Source organism: Dipodomys merriami, unplaced genomic scaffold (genome assembly GCF_024711535.1).
Source record: "Dipodomys merriami isolate MVZ:Mamm:240054 unplaced genomic scaffold, mDipMer1.0.p SCAF_4, whole genome shotgun sequence".
Classification (NCBI taxonomy): Eukaryota; Metazoa; Chordata; class Mammalia; order Rodentia; family Heteromyidae; genus Dipodomys; species Dipodomys merriami.
Genome location: NW_027205603.1, coordinates 39128997 through 39152539, shown reverse-complemented (window position 1 = coordinate 39152539; position 23543 = coordinate 39128997). Strand labels below are relative to the sequence as shown.

General features: G+C 40.5%; 1 protein-coding gene across 2 annotated transcripts in view; it reads left to right on the top strand.

Annotated features, from left to right (window-relative positions):
* Positions 1-4787: 4787 nt before the first annotated feature.
* Pde7a (phosphodiesterase 7A) overlaps positions 4788-23543 on the top strand; it is a 92331-nt gene continuing 73575 nt past the window's right edge. For both annotated transcript variants that reach the window (XR_011365634.1, XM_069990815.1), the window contains exon 1: positions 4788-5408. Coding sequence is in view for 1 of the 2 variants with exons in the window: in XM_069990815.1 (XP_069846916.1) it covers positions 5271-5408 (138 nt within the window). In the remaining variant the exon portion in view is untranslated. The remainder of the gene's footprint in view (positions 5409-23543) is intronic.

The following is a 23543-nucleotide window of genomic DNA, read 5'->3' as shown; positions in this document are numbered from 1 at the left end:
AGGCTGGTTTTTTCACTTAGCATGTTTTCACAGTTGGTTCACATTGTAGCACAGGAATGACTCTTGGAAGATTCAACAATCAGGCCATCTGCAACACCATGTAAAACTAGATAACGTTCTTTTTGTTTGATTTATGTTCCAAACCAAAATATAGCCATGGTCCAGGACTCAAGGAGCGGCCTTTTGGAGTGGATCCTCACTTTTACAACAGGGGTCAAAATGTGTACAATACTGTTGTTTCCTGCCTCTAAGACTTGGGCTTTTCACAAAGAATGTTTCCACCAGGGTATACCAGCAAGAATTCAACTACATTGGAAGTTGAGGTTGTCACCTGGCCATTTGGAATTGCTTGTCTATTTAACCAACATACCAAGAAAAGGATTATTTTTCCTACCTAGACTGATTCTATCCTAAAGAATTTAATTGATCCTATCAGACTGCTATAAAACACGAAAGAGAGAAGCATGCATGGAATACAAAAAATTCTTTGGAGCTGTTACTTAGTACTTAACATTCTAGGCTTTGTACAATAAGTTAATAGGGAAGTACAACAATACAATTAGAAACTAGTACTTTAGATCCTTCAGGAATAGAGGTTTGGGTTGCTCCTCAAAGAAAGGAATCAGTACCAGCCAATAGCTTGCTGAGTGCCATGGGGATATGAAATAGGTATGAGGAGAAGGTAGACATGAGAACATTATTAGTCACAGGAACATTTTCTTAACTTGTGTGTCCTAACTTGTGTTAATAGTAGGTATTCTTGTACAATAGTACATAGTTCTAGAATATTAAAAGGACACTAGGACTCATCAAGAGGAGAAAAGAACATCATTCAAAGAAGACTGCATGAAATGATTATTTTATTCGGCACATATTGTCTATCTATTTTGGAGTGGAAGTGAGAACTAATTTTGGTTGCATGAAAGCTGCATTGTATGTGTAGAAATATGATTCTGCTATACACTTTATTGAAAATTATATATAGTAAGTGTATAGATAGATATTGTTTTGAGACACTGTATTGCCCAAGCTAGCCTTGAATGCTAGATCTTCCTGACTCAACCTGCTAAAGTACTGGTATCACAGTAATGTACTACTATATCAGGTGGATGGTTTTGTACTGTCAACTGCTGAGCTGAAACATTTCCCAAACTATTTTTTCTTTATGGTTCTAGTGTGTCAACTGGATAAAACAGGAACTTGCAAGATTTGGAAAATGGATGTGAAGCCCCTTAGAAGATACATGCAGGGTCCTAGGTAGCATTATAACTTGTGTACCTGTTTGTTGATCTGCTGACTCACCTGATTGTCAAGGAGCAGTAGCCCAGCCTTCAGTGTCTCTAGCATCTCTGCATTGTCAGGTATATGCAAAGTTCATTGGCTAAGGCACCAGCTGCTTCTGTACATTGTGTCATTGGTGTTAGATGCAATGAAAGACATAGGTTCATTTATTCTCATAGGTTCCAACTTGTCCAAGTTGCTTCTTACTTTGCATCCAGCTTTCCTTCCCAATCTGCCTATAATGCTGGCTTAGTAACTTCCAGATCACTGTTAAATATGGAGGCAACAACCTTTCATAGATCCCTTTATAGAGATTTAGAGACTGTTCTATTGTAGCCATCTCTTCCTGACCTTTACTACTCAGCTTCTCTATGATTGTGTATTGCAATAAATAATAAATTTCTATCATTTATTGTGTATCACTTTTAGTGATTCTGCGTCTTTGAACTAATTTTAATATCAATACTGATCTTGGTAATTTTTGTTCCCCATAACCTTCTTGGCTAATTTTATATTCCTTTATTCACATGATCTTAGAATCAGCTTATCTAGTAAAAAATGTGTACTGTGTACTGAGGTCATATTCAATGCATAGATTAACTTACCAGTAAATCGATATTTTTAAGTAGGTTAAGACCTGCTTCCAAGGACATTCTTTCTAAATATATTGGTCTACTTTTATGTTCTTCACATTTAAGTTTCCTTACAGAATTCTTGCATTTTGACTAGGTTTATTTTTAGGTACCTATATTTTTGTTGCTTTAGGTAACAGGATTATGCTTGTTATTTAAAGTTTATTCTCTGATGGCTTACTTTATGTGTCAAATTGGCTAGGCTATAATGTCCAGTTCTTTGGTCACACACTGGTTAAAATGTTGCTGTGAAGGTATTTGTGGATGTGGTTAACATTTATATTCAGCTAATTTTAACATAAATATGCCTATTTAAGTGGGTGGGTCTCATATAATCAGTTGATAGCCCTAAGAACAAAGATCCAGGTTTCCTACAAAAGCAGCAATTCTGTCCAAAATAGAAGCCCTTTCAGGGGCATTGTGGCACACATCTATAATTTCAGCAGGCAGAAGATCATGCCAGCCCAGGCAAAGTAAACTTGAGGCCCTATCTGCGTAACAAATTCAAAATACAAAGGATCAAATGTATGGCCCAAATGATAGAACACTTGTCTAAGAATCCTTAAGTTCAATTCCCACTACTAGGAGAAAAAAAAAGCTTGAGTTCTAGCCATTCGTTTGCTCTGGTTTAGACTCAAGACCATAACACACACCAACTTTTAAATTTCCAGCCTGCTGGTCTGCCCTATAGATTTCAGTCTTGCTAAAGTCCTGTAATTGTGAGCCAATTCTCTGAAATAGATCTTTAAATACACACACACACACACACACACACACACACACACACACACACACTTCTGTTTCTAGATTCTCCACACACATTTCCCAACCAGTTTTGTGAGACACTGCGTGGACTAGTAGACAATATGTGGCTCTGAAATCACAGACAAGAGTTCACTGAGTAAAACAAATTGTTTTTGGAACCTGATTCCTTATCTATAGAATTGGAAATTACCTAAGCTATGCAGTTAGTGTTGGGTGAAATTAAAAATCATATGTAGAAGACCTGTCATGGGTCATAGCTGGCAATGAGTATACAGTAACCTACTAGGCTAAAGAGAGATGTACTGTTTAGTTAACTAGTTTAGTGCTCTAAGTGTTCAATCAACTTTAGTCTTACTATTCCATGTGCTGTGGTTATTTTGTCACATCTTTAATAGCTTAGGAATATCATCTTTTGGGTTGTTAGATGTACAAAGAATTGAAGCACTGCTTGAGGTTAGTTCTTGGGACTTACTTATGTAAGGTGTAGGGCAAGTTTGTTTCCATGCTTGAGTCTACTTTTCATTTAGACACTGATTACCTCATGAGCTTTTTGTGAGAAGTAAGTGTGGTTACATATGAGAAACTCCTCAGCATAACCTCTGGCACAAAATACATGCTCTGTACATCTACTAGCTGTTATGGGAGTTAATTGGGGTTTAAAGAGAGTTGGATCAATTGTTACACTGAAGGAACTTAGTTTTTCACCATCTAGTGAAGACAAACCCAAAAGACCACAGTGAGGTTATATTTCTTTTAGCAGTGAAGAGCAGACATGTAGAAAATACACTGGTACAGCTCAAACAATATAAAAGATCCCATATCGGTAGCTCATGCCTGTGAGTGGAGGCTGGGATCTGAGGATGGAATCTAGGCCAGAAATAAAGCTGTGGCTCAAGCAGTAGAGTGCTTGAGTAGTCCAGGTCAGAAAAATCGAAGGGACAGCATCCAGGCCCTGAGTCAGTACTTACACAACAAGGTTTAGAGAGAGCGATTCCATGGAGTGATGATAAAAGGTCTCACAGACCTTCCCTCATCCATGTGCACTTCACACCTGGTTTTATCACTGATAGGAGGCTGTGCCGTATTTTTAAAGGCCTGCCACCTTGGAAAGGCCCAGTCATCCCAATAAGTGTGAGACTGGATGTTCGGAGAACTGAGTTAAATCCGTTTTGCCAGCAGGGGAGAGCTTCTTCACGCTGAAGTATTGGAAGGCAATACAAACAATCCCTTCTAACTAAAAAGCTTGGATGGGCTAAGGGAGAAACGTGAGACAGATGAACAAGCAAATTACACATTGTTTGCCAAACAAACCAATTACTCTTTACTATCTCTCGCTTTCTGAAAATCAAAATAACACATTTTCGGTTAGAAAGGCATGCAGTCTCCGTTTTTCTTTGTCTTAATATCATCCCTTTTCTTCTTTTTTAATTGCACACAGACTTCGTTCCCAGTCTGGGTCTACCCCCCCCCATCCCCCATTCCTCATTCGAGTGAATTCTTGGCTCCCCACCCCGCCCAGCAGCCCCAGTGGCCGCGGGGCCTCACCTGCCAACAAGCGCAGGGGCCCGGCCCAGCCGGGACACTGGCAGTGACGTAGCGGGAGGACGGAGCCCGCGAGGCCTGCTGACGTCACTGCCGCAGCGATCCCGGGCGAAGCCCCAGAAGTGGGGGTTCTGGAAAGGAAAGCCGGCGGGGCGCCCGAGCTTTGGGTTTCTGGGTTCCGCGAGCCTAGATGGCGTGCGCTCCCGTGCGGGCCGAGCCCACCCCGCACCCTCAGCGCTCTGCAACCCAAGTTTAGCATCAACAGGGATGTCCCCCTCCAACCGCGGGGCCCCGGGCGCACGCGCCTTGGGCTGCCGAGAGCACCGAGACGTGTGGCGCGCGGGGACCGGGACCCGACGCGGGGCTGCGGCGAAGGTCGTCGGCGCCCTCGCGGCGAGCGCGTCTCCTCAGGCGCAGCGGCGGCGCGGGGCGCTGGGCCTGTGGCGCGGCGTCGTGACGTCAAAGTGGCGGCGGCCGTGGTTGGCGCAGGGTCCGCGGCTGCAAAGTGTGAATTACGCTAGGCTCGCGCGGGCGGCGGAGTGAAGTCAGGCTCCGGGGAGGGGCGGGGAGGGGAGGGAGGGAAGGAGGGGAGGGGCAGGGCTCCGGCGGCGGCGGCGGCCCGAGCTGGTCGCTGATCCCGCGCGCCCGGGAGCTGGCCGCTCCCTCCAGCCGTCCTTTCCTGCAACGCTTCGCTCGGTTCGTGCTCCACGGCTGCTCGGAGGTCTCCAGAGCCGCGCCGGGGGTGGCGGGGCTCCCCTCTCCGACTTAGCCGGTGTAGCCCCGCTTGCAGCCGGTCCTGCTCGCTCCGGAGCCGGGCGTGCACGTATCTTGGTCCCAGGCGCCGCGGTCGCGGCTGCGTCTTCCCGCTGGGAACCGAGGCAGAGGGTTGGGGTCGAGCAGACTCGAACGCGGCTTCCCGGCTCGGGGTCGGCGCCCGCCCGCCCTGCCCCGGCCTGGGCCCGGTGTCCCCGAGCCGCGGCCCCCTCCCGGTGCAGGGGCTGGCGGCCGCGGCAGGGCGGGCGCCGGGCGGAGGCAGGGCGGGCGTATTCAATGGAAGTATGCTACCAGCTGCCGGTGCTGCCCCTGGACAGGCCGGTCCCCCAGCACGTCCTCAGCCGCCGAGGGGCCATCAGCTTCAGCTCCAGCTCCGCGCTCTTCGGCTGTCCCAATCCCCGGCAGCTCTCGCAGGTAATCGCCGCCAACCCACCCCGGGAGGGAGCCCCACATGGGGGGGGGGTGTCTCTTTTGTTTCCCTCCGCCCACCCAGCTTCACCTCCGTGGCTCCCCAGCCTTTGCCGCGCACCCCAGCTAGCCCCAACCTTGTCTATTGTTTGGGGGAGGTTGGGGTTGGTTCCTGGATCCGACAGCCTTTTCTCTTCATCCCTGTGGCAGTGCACCCTCGGTCCTCAGGCCTCTTCTTACCCCGCTAGTCCGGTGGAAACCCTCGAGACCCTCCCCAGGCCCGGCACTCGGTGCCCAGCCGTTTACGCCTCTGGAATGACTTTGTCCGCCGCCGCCGCCTTCTCCACATCTCGGTCGGGAAGTTGGGCCCTTTTCTTAAGCTAAGATGTGGAGCACACCTGTTTACCCCCACCCCCGACACCCATCTGCACGACCCTCCCCATCCTCCCTCCACCCCCCCCCCCGTATACCACGCTCACACCTGTGCGGGGCTCGCACCCTCGGCACCAGCTCCCGCGCGCCCCGTGGAGCTCTGTTGGTCCTGCAGGTTTGCAGAACAATAGGCCCAGAGGTCCCGTTGTCGTCTTCTCCCACTCCTGCGTTTCTGCGGATGGGCCTTAAGCATTGGACCAAGGCTACATTGCAAAGTTGATAGCCACACATGGCTTCTGATTTCAAATTTATAAGGTTTTAGGAGAGATGGGCACTCACAGGAAGACTTTGCTTCAGTGGTCCAATACCAATTGCTTCTGAGAATTTCTGTTGGTTCCCCCCACCCCCAATGATGATACCCTTGGTCCAAATCCATAGTTTTCTCATCTTGATTGTCAGCCAGATTTGTAGTAGAGAAGCAAAAATGAATTTTTCTTTGTTTGCATATGAACTGAATGTACTTTTTCGCCTGCTGCCAGAAGTTCTGACTTTGGGAAGAGGGGTGTTTAATGGGGTCTGTAGCATGCCTCAGTCTCATTCGGGGCCTGGAGTATACTAGACAAGGCGCTATCACTGGGCCACATTAATTTTAATTTTAAGATTAGGCTTCTGCTGAGTTATCCAGGCTATCCTTGAATTTCTGATCTTCCTGCCTCAGCCTCCTGAGTAGCGGGACTATAGGTATAAGCCATAAGCCACACCATGCCAGGACTCAGGACCACTTCTATCATTTGTGGTCCTGCAGTTGTAATCCGGGGCTTTGTGTATGCTAGGTAAGTGATCTACCACGGAGCTACATCCCCAAACACTTTTCAAATCAAATATACTCTTGATATTAATAGCTTTAATGGGAGCGTATTTTTCTCTCCTCAGTTACACTGCAAGTGTCTTGAGCAAGTTATGGACAGCACCTTGTAGAGATTTTACTTATAATGGTTGTTCACTATGTATAACTCGTCTTTTACTCTTTTTATGCCTAAATTGTTTGTAGAAAGAGCAAGAGCTTCTATTTGAGTTTCTGAGTTCTTTTTATTTAAAATCATACTTTCACAGTGCAAGATGGCATGCTAATGGGATCTGTGTAGACTTGTGAAAATAATTAAAATATTAAGTGGGATTTCAAACAATGCTATGTTGTTACTTTTGAAGGATGGATCTGTGATCTGCATTTTTAGTGCTGTTTAAAGCCTTTTTAGGTTCTCATGTTGAAAGGATACTAAGGCACTGCTGAACAGGTTTTTAATGGTAGTAACTTTTTCACTTCTAAATACTGTTTTTCATTTTCAGATCAGAAGACACATAAAAAACTAATTCACACTTCCAGTTAGGTCTGAACAATAATGGCAGTCGCTGATATTTATAGAATTATAAAATATGTATAGTGTTTTTGTGCTCCCTGAGGAAAAAATGAATGAGAGAGAAGATTCCAAGGGATTTAAAACAAGGCTGATCCCAAGGGTTTTACCTGATGTGTTAATTAATCCACAGAGTCCAACTTTAAGCTCCATTATTTCTTGACTCATTTCCTAGATTTAAGTGGGTAATGGAATGAAAATGAAAATATGATTGCACTGCATAAGGTAAATACACCATACTTGTATGTTATTCTGTATTTTACTACCACTTAAACTTTTTTTTATTGTGAAAATACTGTACAGAGGGGTTACAATTACATGGGCAAGATAATGAGTACATTTCTTATTCAAGCATTGTAGCCTCTTCCTTTGTTTCCCCTTCCCATCCCTTCCCATCCCTCCCCCCCCATGCCCCCCCATGCCCCCACTTAAACTCTTTAAGTTTCTAAACCCCTAAGTAATTATACAAGAACTTCTTAAACTTTGGGCAGATATTTTCCTGAATTAACATTTTTTGATCAACATTATTTAGTGTTACAATGATGATAAGCTTACCAGGTCAATGAGATGAGTATATTAAGGCTTTGTGTATCATTTGGTAATAAAGTGTGTGTTGATATTAACTTCTTTGGGGGAGTAGATGGGAGTTTGTAATAGAATAAAGGACACCTCCTTGGAAATGGAGAAGTTATTTAGAGCTCTATGAAATAAATATTTGTTTTCATCAAAAGCTTTCTTTACTGTTCAATGTTTAGTTCCTAGGACTAAAAGTACAGTAATTATAAATCTGTATGTAATTCTGTAATTTTGTTTAGTAGTCATAAACATTTCTCTTTAAAACAAACAAACAAAAAAACCAGATTAAATAGCTGGTGCCAGTGGCTTACATGTGTAATCCTAAATTCTCAGAGAGATTGAGATCTGAGTAATCATGTTCAAAGACAGCCCCAGTAGAAAAGTCCATGAGATTCTTATCTCTAATTAACCACCAAAAATGAAGATATGGAGTTGTTATTCAAGTGGTAAAGTGCCAGTATTGAGTAAAAAAGCTAAAAGACCATGCCTAAACCCTGAGTTCAAGCCCTCTTCGGGAATACCTCCTCCCCCAAACTAAACTAAATAAGTATTTTTTAATTACAATTTTTCTGTTTTAAACTGTGTTCAAAGCTAGCATAGATAATGAAATCACCTTTGACTGGCATTAGTTTTAAATATGAAATCAGTGTAAGAATATCAAAGTAGAACAGTGTCTCAGTTATCCAAAATTTGGTTTAGAACTTGTAATATCAAACAGATCCAGAAAGTAAGCAGAAGATGTTGAACATCCAAAATAGCATTAGAGATCCTCTCAAAACCTGTGAGATTTAGACTAATTGTCTAAGTAACAGAAAACCTGAAGTGGAATTGGAGGCAGCTACAGGCTGTTCTCACTGATAGAAACCAAACCAAAGTTGACAGCAGACTGCCAAAGCCAGGGATGGGGGGAAAAAAACAGACAAACAGACAACCAAGCCAGCAAGACTTAAAAGTCACCCTGGGGATATTTTATTTAGGGACTTAAGTGTTGTATAACACAATCATCATTAGTCAAAATAATGCCCTCCAGAGTCTGTTTTTAAAAGTTGAAGATTTTGTTTTTTGTTTTTGGTCGGTGGTGAGGCCTGAACTGGTCTGGGAGCTGTCCCTTAGCTCAAGGCTAGTGCTCTGTGCCACTTTCTGCTTTTTCTGCTTATGTAGTGCTGAGGACTTGAACCCAGGTCCTCATGCTTGCAAGGCAAGCACTCTACTGAGCCACCTTCCCAGCACCTTCTATTTTTTTAAAAAAATTTATTGTATAGTTGCTGTACAGAGGGGTTACAGTTACATGAGTAAGGTAATGAGTACATTTCTTGTCGAACATTGTTACCCACTCCTTTGTTTTTCTCCTACCATTCCTTTCTTCCCCTACCTCTCCCATTTCCCCCCCCCCGCCCCCCACTCCAGAAGTTGTAAAGTTCATTTCCAACAGTGTCTTGTGGTACCATTGTTGCAATGGGTCATCCTGTGTCCTTGTTTCAGCATTTTGTTATTCCCCTTCCTCCAGATTTTCTTGCCAGTTTAAGTGTTGGAACTTAAATGGACAAACCTGAGTTGTCCAGAAAATTCATTTATGTGGAACACTAGGATGAGGCATTGACTTTTTGTTTTAAATCAGATCATACATCCTTTTTAAGTGGTTATTAGGAGTTTCTTGAATTATTTGAGTAATAAGTGAATCCTGGTTTGGTTTTTTTTTTTTTTTTTTTGCCATTTTTGGATATCTATTGTTGATAGCTGAACTTAAATTTTTGCTTTTCAGAATTAAATTCGTCTTTGAGAAGAATATTACAAAGGCAGAAAGTATGTTTTGTTCACCACTGGTGTTTTGTACGGATAGGTGCTCAATAATTGTGGAAGCTGGATTAATGCATTGGTGGGAATGCCAGGGCACTACTAAACTTCATGGTTATTTCAGTTAGATTTTTTTGTACATAAGGAACAAATATCCAGACTACAAATTTAAGATTTAATTTAGAAAAAATGTCATTAAAATATAAATTGTCTTAATTTAGAATCTGTCTATGAAAAATTATTTTGTACTGGCTGGGGCTTGAACACAAGGCCTTGTCAAACTCTTGCTTAGCTATTTTGCGCAAGGCTGACCCTCTGCCACTTAAGCCACACCTCCACCTCTATTTTTCGCTGGTTATTTAGGGATAAGTCTTTTGGACTTTCCCGCACAGGCTGGTTGAGATCTCAGCCTCCTGAGTAGCTAGGATTATGGGCATGAGCCACTAGCACCCAGCTTAAAATCTTGTCTTTGAAGAAGACATTTTATACCATAAAATATTAACTCTTTCACCAATGTTTTCTCACAAAATATCTATAGCCTACTTGCATTAGATTTTTTTAAAAAATGTAAAGAATCACATCCCCAAGCTGTGCATGATGGCTCAAACCTGTTACATAGCTGCTTGGGAAGTAGGGATCAAGGGATGAAGGCCAACCTGGGCATATTAGTGAGATTTATTGTGATTGGTCACTAGACATGGAGGCATATATTTGTCATTCCAAGTGATGAAGGAAAGCACAGAGGATGGCAGTCCTGAGACACTATCTCAAAAAATAACCAGTGCAGACACAGCTGGTTAAGTGGCTCAAGTGATGGAACACCAGTCTGTCAAGTATGAGGCCAAGTTCAAATTTCAGTACTGCAAGAAACAAACAAAAATCATTCACCACTTGGAGATGTAGCTCAATGGTAGAGCACTTGGATGTGTAATAAATGTGACCTGATTTGCAACTCTGTCACTGATAAGGAAAAAAAAAATCAAAAACAAAATCCACTTTACCACCATTCTAACTAAGTTTTCCTTTATATGTGTTACCCTATCTATACACAGATATTTTCCAGTTATGGTCATTGTGTCTATAATTGTGTTTGTCAGTGCTCATAATATATGGAAGCTTATCAGAGTCCGCAATACACAAGAACAATTTTACCTTTAGAGCTGGCAGAGTTTTACATGCTTGTAATCCCAGAATTTGGGAGATGGAAGCAGGAGGATTGTGGGTTTGAGGCTAACCTGGGCAATATAGTAAGACTCCCTCCCAAAATAAAACGAGCCAAGAGTGATAGCTTACACCTGTAATCCTACATACTTGGAAGGACTTTGGTTTGAGTCTAGCCAGGCAAAAAGTTTGTAAGACCCTCATCTCAAACAGTAAAAAGTTGGGCATTTTGATACACACGTTTCATCCCAGCTACACAGGAAGTGTAAACAGGAGGATTATGGATCAGGCTAGCCTGAGCAAAAATGGAGACCCTATTTGAAAAATGTGAAAAGCAACAAGGGCTAGAGGAGAGGCTCTTGAATTTTACCCAGTACTGCCCTCCCCTCCCCACCCCAAAGTCTGAAAAACCAACAATAAAAAGCATTTGGGTAAAAGTTGGTTCTTCTTTCAAGAAGCTTTCAGGAATGTGGTGGGATGAAGGGAGGATTACATTTGGAATAATGATAGCATTAGAGTTACCAGGGTATGATCAACTATAAGGAAAACCTAACTTTCTGGAATAGATTTGGGGGAGGACTAATGCAGTTTGTTGAAAGTTGAGAAGAAGATTGAAAGTTGGCGAATGTAGTGGGAGGAAGAGAGAAGTTGGCCTATGGAGATAAAAATATGTACTGTGCAGATCAGTGCTGCTCCATAGTACCTTCTGTAATGACGGCATCTCTGCAATGCCCACTATGGTAGAAACTAGCCATATGTAGATCATTGTCATTTGAAATGTGACTGGCAGCTAGGTGCTGGTGGCTTGTATCTATAATCCTGGTTACTCAGGAAGCTGAGATCTGGAAATTATAGATCAAAACCAGCTAGGCAGACAAATCTGAGAGACTCATTTCTAATTAACCAGCAAAAAGCTGGAAATGCAGATATGGCTCAAGGGGTAAAGCATCAGACTGACAGAAAAAAAGTGAGGAGAGGAAGGGAGGGAAGGAGAGACTGGAATTACTAATTTTTTAGTTCAGTTTTATTTAAATAACTACATATAGTAATGACCATTGTATTGACAGAGAAAACATATAGATCATTAGTGATTATTACAGAGATATTAGATTGCATTTTTTCCAAATGTTGAACATTTGTTTCTTTGGTTCTTTGTTATGTACAAAATGACTTATGAAATATCTTCATTCATGTTTAATCATTAAAATCACTAGGTTGGCTCAAGAGGTAAAAATGATTTTTTTACTTTCTCAAAGGCATTGTCCTTTTATAATACCAAGATTAACGATAGTATTTTTTCTGCAGTATACAACCAGATATTAGCTTATATAAGTAGTTTGCAATTATTGTAAGTGCACTGTCCCTGAATTCATTTAAAATTATAATAAGCAAGAGTGTATTCTGTCTCAAGTCTTGTGATTTTTATTTCTTTTGTAAAGTTTTATTTTCATATCCTGTACTCATTTGTAAGGACTTTTAAATATTCAAAATCAATTTTTTTCCTTTAGTTCATGTTATTCTTTAAAATTTAATTTTATTATTAAGATGTACAGAGGAGTTTAAGTCAAGTAATGAGTGCATTTCTCTTTTGGACAATGTCACCCCTTCCTTCACTTTCCCCATTTCATCCTCCCATCTCTGCCCACAAGTTACATAGGTCATTTTCCACGTAGTGTATACTGAATAGCATGAATGCATTTGTCCACCCTTCCTCCCTCCTTTCTGTGGCCCCCTTTTACCCTTTCTAAAAGAAAAGAAAATATCCAAGGCAAAAACAAACACCATCACCAACAATAACAACAAACCAGGTTTCCATTTCCTAGAGTTTGTTTTGATAAATACTATTTTAAATGTTCAGAGAAGTTATACCTTTGTGTTCCTCTCCGAAGGGTATTCTCCATTGGTGTGAGTGTGTGAATGCCTAGAATCCTGTATAAGTTAGCATGTCCAGTTATATTTTAGATTTAGCTTCCACAGATGAGAAAACAAAATTTCACTTAGCATGATTTGTTCTAGGTCCATTCATTTCTTGCAAATGACCCAATATTATTCTTTCTAATGGGTGAGTAAAATTCCATTGTGTATATATTCCACATTTTATTGATTCACTCATCTGTTGTGGGCTATTAGAGCTGTTTGTATAGCTTGGTTATTGTGAATTGTTCCAGCATCAGTTTTTACATGTGTATTCTTTACAAATTGATATAGTTATCTCTTTACAAACCTTCCTACACAGGGGGTCAGAGCAGATAGGTAGTGGTTTTCTGTCCACACTATCCTCTGTATGTGCTACTCATTATGTGGTTGGCTTCAGAAAGTGTCTCCTGTTTATAATTTTCTTTCAGCAGTAATTTTGGATTACTGCTCTATGCCTCCACCTGCTGGTATAGATGGCTGTTTGTTTCAGAAGATAATGGCTACAAGGAAAAGATGACCTGGGTAGGGCAAGGCAGGACAGAATATGAGGAAGATAAATGAATTTTAAATTGGATAACTGAGTTTAAGCAAATCTGCAGTACTTGGACTTTTGGATGACCAAACTCTAGCTCAGAACCATATAAGCATTTAACAAATGGTGCTTAATAAAGATGCAGTACTGTTACTACAGTACTAATAATAATACTTTCGTTTCTGTTTTGAGAGTATTTCCAACATGGTGAGAAATTTTTCCCTTTCTCTTTGAATTCTATTGTTGTTTGAACTCTTTTTGTTTTACTTTCCTTAGATATTCGACTGTATTTTATCTTTGGAAATATTCAATCATGTTATCATATTTCTCAGGAACAAGTTAATTCATGAATACAGTAGAAGGCAATTAAAAGTACTTTATTTTAAGGTTTTTTTTGGGGGGTGGGGGGACACTCCTGAGGCTTGAACACTGGGCCTACACGCTGTTACTGAGCTCCTTTTGCTCAAGACTGGTACTCTATCACTTAAGGCACAGAACTATTAACAGCTTTTTCTGAGTAATTTATTGGCGGTAAGAGTCTCACAGACTTACCTGCCTGGTCTGGCTATGAACCGTGATCCTCAGTTCTCATCCTCCTGGTTAGCTAGGATTACAGGTGTAAGTCACTGGTGCCCAGCTAGTTATTCTGAATTCTGTGGACAAAATAAAAAATTTTAAATGCTAAAATCTGTGTCCATGAATCTCAGCAGTAGTGTCATTTATTTGGCCTGAATTCAATGCAGTCATGACCAGGCAACAGTCAAAACAACAAATGTGAACTAAAGTACTAAAACTTTATCAGAAATGTATATTCAGTGATACAGATGAGGCTGATTTTGTTTAGTTTATTCATTTTTATTTTCTTTAGGAAATTTGGAAAATGTTAGTGATACCCAAGATAAGCAACTGATCAAGAGAAATGGCTTATTTTAGCTCATAGTTTTAGAGATCTCAGTTCACAACCAGTTGGCCAGTTGCTGTTTGGGTTTGAAGGGTAAGCATCTCATGGCTGGGAAAGGAGGGAGTGGAGAACTGATCCACTGCCCCTTTAAGGACGTGTTCCCTCTGACCTGAAGACTTCCCACTAGGCCCCACTCATTTTTCTGAGTTGTGTTCATGAAGCAAAGTGATCCATCATCAGAGTTATTTTAATTCTCTATCAGATAGCAACTGGATTTGATTCTCCTTCCATTTTTGTAATTGCTGACACCTTAACATGAAAAAAGATTTGGTATCAGTGTTTAACTTTTTTTCCTGTGAATATTTTGAAGTATTCTTTTAGTTTCCCAGAGCTAAAGATAGTAAGTACTACACAATAAATTTCAAAAAGTGTGAGCATTAAGATTTTCTTTACCAAGTGGCCAAGAAGAGCAAAATGAAGGGGATAGGAGCGAAGGTAAAGGAAGCAGCATGCTTTGCCTGCTTAATGGTTCTAGAAAATGGTGCAGATGGAAACTGAGACCCTAATAATCAACTCCCTGAAACTCTCCATCCTTGTGACTACAAAAATAGACCTGACATAATCTTCGAACTACTGTTTTTCTGTATTCTACTTGAATGTTATATTTTCCATTTTCTGTAGCTGAACATTTATCCATTTTTTCAGGGATTTTTTTTAACCTGTTTGTTTTTGAAACAAATGTTTCCTCTGTAGTCCAAGTGGACCTCTTAACTATCTTCCTGCCTCAGACCTCCTTGTGATGGTAGAATTACAGGCATGTGACCCTTCTTCTTGTTTATTTTTTTCAATTCTTATTCCTAGATCTCCATACTTCTCTGTAGGCCCTCTTGGGGAATGGAGTCAGAATATTCATGCTTGGAAGAAACAATTTAAATATATCCATTCTCAACCTTTCTTTTTCTTGCCTATGATTGCTTTTGGGCAACAACAGAACTGACAATGGTAAAGAGACCCCAAAGTCTAAACTATTTACTATTTGGCTTTTTATAGAAGTTTGCCAACTGTTGCACAGTGGAGTGGGGATTTAGGTCTCTTGGCTAAGTCAGGCATCAGGCAAAGTTTTAACAGGGGCAACAATTCTTAGGGGAAGATAAGGTTGGGGACAGTATTAGGAAATAAAAGTTAGCCAGCAAAACTTTGTCACATGGAAATGAAGGGGTATAGAGATGCATATCACCAGAACTTCAGGTTAAAAAAATGATCAGTATTATTCAGGAAGCATGTGGGCAGTACTGTAGAGAGAACTCTGGGCATACAATGCCGTTCTCTTCAAACCTCCCCAAGACTGTGTGCTTATCCCAACTATCTTGTATCAGGGTGTAGGAATTCTCCATTCAGGGAATATGAGTTATTTGAGAAAGTTATCTGATTAGATTGAAGGGGAGTGGGCTTTCCTTTTTGGAGTGGCTGTTATTTGCCTACTGTTTCTCCAACTCTTGTGAATGGAAACACAGCTGTTCAAGTTCGCAGTTTGTTTCTAACTGGCAGTGTAACTCTGGCATCCCTTTTTTCTTGTTGGTTTCAGTCCTTCCAAGGACTTAAACAAGTTTGCAAGGAGGGTAGGCTCAAGGAAGTGAGATGCTTTTCATTCTTTACTGTGAACTGCCTTTATTTATTTATTTATTTAGTGCCAGTCCTGGGGCTTGCACTTACTGTCCCTGAGCTTTTTTTGGGGGGGGGGGCGGGGGTCCGGTTGTGGGGTCTGAACTCTGGGCCTGGGCGCTGCCTATCAGCTCTTCAGCTCAAGGCTAGCGTTCTACCACTTGAGCCACAGTGCCACTTCCGGCTTTTTTCTTTTTGCTTATGTGGTGCTAAGGAATCGAACCCAGGGCTTCATGCATGCCAGGCAAGCGCTCTACAACTGAGCCACCTTCCCAGCCCTTTTTTTTTTTTAACTCAAGGCTAATGCTCTACTACTTGGGCTCACAGCTGTACCACCAGCTTTTTGGTGGTTAATCAGAGATAAAAGAGTTTCACAGACTTTCTTGCCTGGGCTGATTTCAAACCTTGATCCTTAGACCTCAGCTTGCTGAGTAGCTAGAATTGCATGCATGAACCACCAGCACTCAGCTTGAACTGCCTTATTGAACCCTTTTGTCCACTTGCCATGCCTCAAACTTTCTTCAGCTTCCAAAACTGCCTGTCTACCCACATGGTAGTAGAGTGACAGTAGTAGTAGTAGAAGTGACAGATTTAGTGGCTGAGGCTCAGAAGATGACTTGTCTAAGGTCACACAATTAGAAAGTGGAGAAATTGTATTTATAGACTTAGCCCTGCCAAATTTCAATCTGTTGCTGTTCTCTCTCTATCCCCTGCTTCCTTATAATAGGATTGATTTTTAGGATTTCTTTAAGTAGCAATCCTTCTTTAGGGGGCATTATTTCAATCAATGACAAGTATTTAATACAAGTATTTAATGACAAGTATCTGTTTACACACCAGTGATTATTTGAAAAAGTACAAATAATTCTAAAAATATTTGAGTTACTTTTAATTAAAATATAATAGGTCATGGTTTAAACCCATCTCAGGCAGGAAAGAAAGTTCATCACTCTTATCTCAAATTAACCACCCTCCTCCTCCCTCCCCCCACCAAAAAAAAGTGGAAATGGAGCTGTGTTTCAAGTGATAGAACACTAGCCTAGCCTTGAGAAAAAGGCTAAGGGAAAGTGCCCAGGCCCTGAGTTTAAGTCCCAGGATGGCACCAAAAACTGTGTGTGTGTGTGTGTGTGTGTGTGTGTGTGTGTGTGTGTGTGTGTGTGTGTGTGTGTGTGTGTGTGTGTGTGTGTGTGTGTGTGTGTGTGTGTGTGTGTATACACAATGAGTTTGCTTTGTGTCTAGTAATAGATATTATATATATGATATATATATATTATTGGAGGTAAAGCAAACTCATTGAAAGAACAATGAGCGAGTTGGAAAGATAATATTTGATTTGTTGAAATATGACTTATGTGTAATTTAACAAGAAGAACTTTTCATCACGAAAGCAATATGTGTTGGATATTGATGGCTGACACCTATAATCCTAGCAACTCAGGAGACTGAGGTCAGGATCAAGATTTAAAGCTAGCCTGGACAGGAAAATCTGTGAGATGCTTATCTCCAGTTAACCACCCAAAACACTAGAAGTGGAGGAGCTATTCATGAGCAAATAATAGTCTTGAGCAAAAAAAAAAAAAAAAAGCTCAGAGACAGCCCCTAGATCCTGAGTTCAAGTCCCAGTACCAGCATCAAAAAAAAAAAATCTCACTTGGGTTTTTAAATTTGTTTGGAATGGAGCCCTTTTCATTTGGAGGCTTAAATTGGTAATATTCATGACACAGAGCTCTCTGGCACTTATATGTTTACTTTGTATGGAGAAGTGGAAGTTTTTGTAATCTAAAATGTGTCTTCATTTTGCTTTTTGTGTGAGTTCTTCATTGTGGATATTTTAAGTTATTCTAAAATGAAAATGAAAAAAATGTTAGATGAAAAAACTGATTACTTTCAACAAGTGTAATACAGGCCAATTCCTAGGAAAATAGAACTACTTAGTAGCTAAATGTCAGAAGATACCTGCATATATAAAAAACAAATGAAGAAAAAACATGCACAGCTTCTCTAATAAAGGAAATGCAAGTATATTGAGTTAAATGAGATCATAAAGATGAATAAAGTGAGAAATTGAAAGATACCCGAAGATAGCACAGAAACCCTTCTGTTGAACAGGTTTGATTTTTTTCTTTTTTTGGTCAGTTGTGGGGCTTGAACTCTGGGCCTGGGCGCTGTTCCTCAGCTCTTCAGCTCAAGGCGAGTGCTCTACCACTTGAGCTACAGCGCTACTTCCAGTTTTCTGGTGGTTTATTGGAGATAGGCGTCTCACAGTCTTTCCTGCCCAGGCTGGCTTTGAACTATGATCCTCAGATTTCAACCTCCTGAGTAGCTAGCATTACAGGCATGAGCCACCAGCGCCCGGCTTTGAACAGGTTTGATTTTGACTGCTTAACCTTACGTGAACATTTTTAGAATGGTATGATCACTCCATTGTGATGGTGAATGGCTTGATGGGTTAACTAGTCTTCATCAAAAATCCATGTCCAACAGAAACTTAAGAATATGACCTTATTTAAATAAGTATCTTTGCAGATGTAATCAAGTTAGATGTAATGGCATTAGAAGTCATAAGTGATAATGATAGAGAGACACCCATAAGTGGTGTCTGTGAACTCACAGTGATTCTGTCACACACAAGAATAAACATCATGTGAACCTGGAGACTGAGATTGGGGTGAATGCCAAGGATTGTTGGGAAGAATGCAGGACCTAAGAAGATGCAAGGGATATTTCCTCTAAGGCCTTCAAAGTGAAGATGGCCCTGTCAGCACTTTCATTTTTGACTTCTACCCTAGAAAACTGTGAACTTAAGTTTCTGTTGTTCTAAGCCACCCAGTATACAGTAATGTGTTACAGCAAGCAGGCCAAGGAATGGATACAAAAGACTTTGTTTTAATTTTTGTATTAATTCTTTGAATGAGCAGACATTTACTGGGTGCTTTTTGGTGCTAGACATTCTGCTACATTTTTAAAAATAAATAAGATTGTTCCTGCTTTCATTCTTGGGGCTTGGTCTAGGAAGAAAAAGAACAATGTAAATACATAATTGTAACATGTTTTGGTAAGTGCAATCCTTAGGATCGCATGTGAAGTTGAGTGTTGGCTTTTAGACCTGGAGGGTTTTAAAAAGTGAGTTCTGTGTGCTTGATTTCAAAGGAGTTGATATCAGCCTTCCTGGAAACTGGACTTTAATTTCTGCCCTTCTGGAGCTATCAGTCCAGTCTCTTTTAGAGTATGTTTTGGCCTGTTGCTGTAGCCTCCTATCACTAGAATTCCATCTCTACAGATAAGAGATTCATACAATGAAGGTAGATTTTTCTTAATGTGTTGAAAACATCTGTTAGTTTCTTTTCCTATTTTTTGTACTTTTTTTTTTTTTTTTTTTTTTTGCCATCATGGGGCTTGAACTCTGGGCCTGGGCGCTGCCTCTGCACTCTTCAGCTCAAGGCTAGCGCTCTACCACTTAAGCCACAGCTCCACTTCTGGCCTTTTCTACTTATGTGGTGGTGAGGAATGGAATCCAGGGCCTCATGCATGTGAGGCAAGCACTCTACCACTGAGCCAAAAAATACTGTACAGAGGGGTTACATTTGAGTACATTTGAGTACATTTCCTATTGAGTACATTGTTGCCTCCTCCCTTGTTTTTCCCCTACCATCCTTTCCTTCCCCACTTCCCCAACTACTACCCCTCCTTCCCGTCCCCACCCCAAGTTGTAAAGTTTGTTTTCAACATCCGTTAGTTTTTAATCCCAGTTAAAATAAAATTGAAATTGCTTTTAATCCCAGTTAAAATAAAATTGAAATTGCTGACTTTAATGGTGAAGTCCAAATCCTCTGGCCCCTGCTAACCTATGCATTTTCCCCTTGTTTTCAGGAGCCTCTGCTGTCTGTGAACATGCCAGCATTATTCTCATCTTTCACATTGCTTTGGCTCTTCCCTTACACTCATGATCTTCTCATGGTTCCTAGCCATTCAAGACCTGGGCTAATCTTTGTGGAGATACTTTCCTTGGTCCTCCTATTTTAAAGTAGCACTTCTTCCTCTATTCATTGTCATGACTGTACCTTGATTTGCTTTATGTTTAGATTTGATTTTTCACTTTAATTTCAATACAGGGATACTCTGTCTGTACTAACAAACCTTTATTAAGTGTTAATTATGAGATGATGGGAATACATTTATTTTTCATAAAAAGCTTTCGGGCTTTTATAAAAAAAAATTTGTTGATTGTGGGGCCTGCGCTCTGGACCTGGGTTCTGTCACACCTCAGCTCTTCAGCTCAAGGTTAGCATTCTACCACTTGAGCCACCAGCTTTTTCTGCTTATGGAGGAATCTAGCCCAGGGCCTCATGCATGTGAGGCAAGCACTCTACCACTGAGCCACCTTCCCAGCCCTCAGGCTTATCTTTTATTATAGATTTTATAGTTCTGGGCTTTCAGTTCAGGGCCAGCCACTTGTCAGGCAGGTATCTACCCTGCAAACAACACTTCCATCCCTTTTTACTTTTTATTTTTCAGATAGGAACCTGAATTTTTTACCCTGAAGGGCCTGGACTGAGATTCTCCTACTTAAGCGACTCATTTTGTAGCCAGTATTACAGGCATGTGCCACCATACCTAGCTTTTTTGAACTTTTTTGTTGAACTTTTTTGTCTTGTTACTTTTAGTCTGGATTGGCTTGCAGCTATGATCCACTTGATTTCTGCCTCCTGAGTAAGTTGGATTGAAGGTGTGAGCCACCATTCCTCACTTTTTCAGTATTTTAAAACCTTCCACGTGTGAACTTATCTTCCACATAAGAATTTAATAATGATTTTTTCATTGTAATGGTTGCAGTCAAATATTGACTTATCAGTATTTTCAATGTATGATAAGAGGAAAGTGACTATTTAAATTGTTTTGTTATGTTCATGGCACACACTACTAACTTACTTTGTCTGGCTGTACATGGAGTCCATCCCCACCCCACCTGGCACCCCTGCCACCATAGAGCATATGGTCAGGAAACAGGGGACCTGCTTCCTCTAGTCACTTGTTGGGACCTTAGTGTTCAATACAGTAAAGGCTCTGGACAGAAGATGATGGGAAACGTACTCTTTTAGTCTCATTTAGGCCATCACAGCTTTCCTTTGTATTAATTCCAGATTGTATGCTTTGTAATTTTCATGGTATAATCCTTCCTTTGTCTTTATCCCCTTTCTGACTTGTCTTTTGTGAACCTCTCTTAATCTCTAAATTTATGTACATCTCACTCAAGAATACACTGAGCCTTAGAAACCTAAGAGGCCCACAGCCACACAGCTGTAAGTGATGTTTCTAAGGATTTGAACTTAGATCTCTTTCTAACCAGAGCTCCTCTGTGCTGTGCTCTGCTGTACTGAGCTGTGCTGGTGTGGAGGCCGATACGTGTGGTGAGTAGGAGGTACAAATCCAGAATTAGAATAGGAGCTCTGTCCCTTTGGAGTGGAAATAGCAAATGGTTATTATTTGCCTCTATAAGAAGAACTGGGTGATAGTTGTTAAACAGAACTTTAAAAAGTAACTTAAATTTATTTTGGACTAGAGTTAATATATACTTGTTATAAAATACATGTAACATACCAAAAATAAAAAGAAGAAACCATCCATAGTCCTACCGCCTGGAAATAACCATGTTGACAAGTTAGAATAATTTTAACCACTATTTTTTTCTGTACAGAAACAAATAGTACAATGATTATTTTTAAATCTAAATCTTATTTTTTGTCGGTCGTGGGGCTTGAACTCTGGGCCTGAGTGCTGTCCCTCAGCTCTTCAGCTCCAGGCTAGCACTCTACCACGTGAGCCACAGTGCCACTTCCAGTTTTCTGGTGGTTTATTGGAGATAAGAATCTCACAGACTTTCCTGCCTGGGCTGGCTTTGAACTGTGATCCTCAGATCTCAGCCTCCTGAATACTAGGATTACAGGAGTGAGCCACCAGCGCCCTGCTGTAAATCTTATTTTTAAAACATTTTCTAGGAAGGAAGTGGTGCTGTGGCTCAAGTGGTAGTGCGCTTGCCTTGAGCTGAAGAGCTGAGGGACAGCGCCTGGGCCCAGAGTTCAAGCCCCACTACTGACCAAAAAAAAAAAATCTTCTAATGTAATTAGATAAGAATATTGTCAGATTTTCCAGAGAACTGTTAGCAATTTATACTTTATAAGCAGCATGTGAATGCCTTGTCAATATTTTTCTAGTTTCTACTTTTTGAACTTTTGTTGACATTAAACTTGTAATATATGCTTACTACTTACCATGTATCTTCTATAAATTGTTTCTGTTTATTGTCTGGATTTTTGTTGACTTTTTAGCATAGCCATTAAATCAGGTTTGTTTTTTTTTTTTTGGGTCCTGTCGTGGGGTCTGAATTCTGGACCTGGGCGCTGTCCCTTAGCTCAAGGATAGCACTCTACCACTTGAGCCACAGCTCCACTTCCGGCTTTTTTTTTCTTATGTGGTGCTGAGGAATTGAACCTAGGGCCTCAAGCATGCAAGGCAAGCGCTCTACCACGGAGCCACCTTCCCAGCCCCATTAAATCAGTTTTTGAAATATTTTATACTAATATTGTTACATTTGTGGCAAACTTCCAATATTTTTGCTCTAATTTCAATAAAAAGGTGCTCTGTTCTTAACTACAAATCTTTACCTAGTAAGTTTAAGTCTCTGTAATAGGTAAGTAATAGGACTTGGTTTATTGTTAAACAGTTTCAGTGTTTTTTTTAAATCTACACATATGAACTAATCTTCAGCATAGAATTTGGTAATGATTCTTTTCATCTTCATTGGAATGAAATTTTTACTAGTCTAGATTTTCAGTGTATGGTAAAAAGATGATGATGGTATAGATTTTTCTATTGCTGAGAATTTGGAGGAAGAAATATGTTTGGAAAAGTACATTGAAAATGGCTGATTGGGAACTGCATGAGCTGTTGAATTTTTCTTACTGTTACGGTAAGTGGCAAAATGGGCTCTTAAGCCAACAAGTCTTTAACTTTGCCATGCTTCCAATTTTATAGTAAAGAGAATAGAAAAGAGGACTCCTAAAAACAGTTTCTAAAATCTTTGAATTTTTAAGGAGAACTTATATCTTACAAACATTATGAATTATTTTAGTGGATTATAAGATTAGGATAGAGTAGGACAAGGAAGGTCTAGTACCTGAATTATTTGGGAACATTTTCAATTCCATTTTCTTATTATTATAGTAGAATTACTTCATTTTCAGAGAAAAATTTCTGGAAGTGACTTTGAGAATTGAAAAAAAAAACATTGTAGAACTTTTTTGTTCTCTTTTCCCTATCAGCAACATTTCTTAATTCCTTATTTCACTGTTAAAGACCTTAGAACAACATTCAAGCGGCTTTGCAAGAAGAGGCAATGGGAATATAAAAATAAAATTTTAGAGTTTTATTTGTATTTATTTTGATCTTTTTAGATTTTAATTATGTTCATGTTGCCATGAGCACATTAAAAGTGTGTAACTCTTTGTTGCTGTGTGTGTGTGTGTGTGTGTGTGTGTGTGTGTGTGTGTGTGTGTGGTGTGTGTGTATGTGTGTGTGCAGTTTATAAATAAATGCACCAAAAGTTTAGAGAACAGTGCCTTGGAATTTGTTGATTGCTCTGAAGGATTTTACTCACCACAAAAGGGTAACTCCAACAAAAATGTATATAACATTTAGAAAGGTTCTAGGGTCCTATTTATGGATACATTCCCATAAAGCATAACCTTCTTTGCCTCTTGAGTCCATCTACCTGAGTTTTTATCTGTTAACTATATTTGGCTTTCTTAACTGAT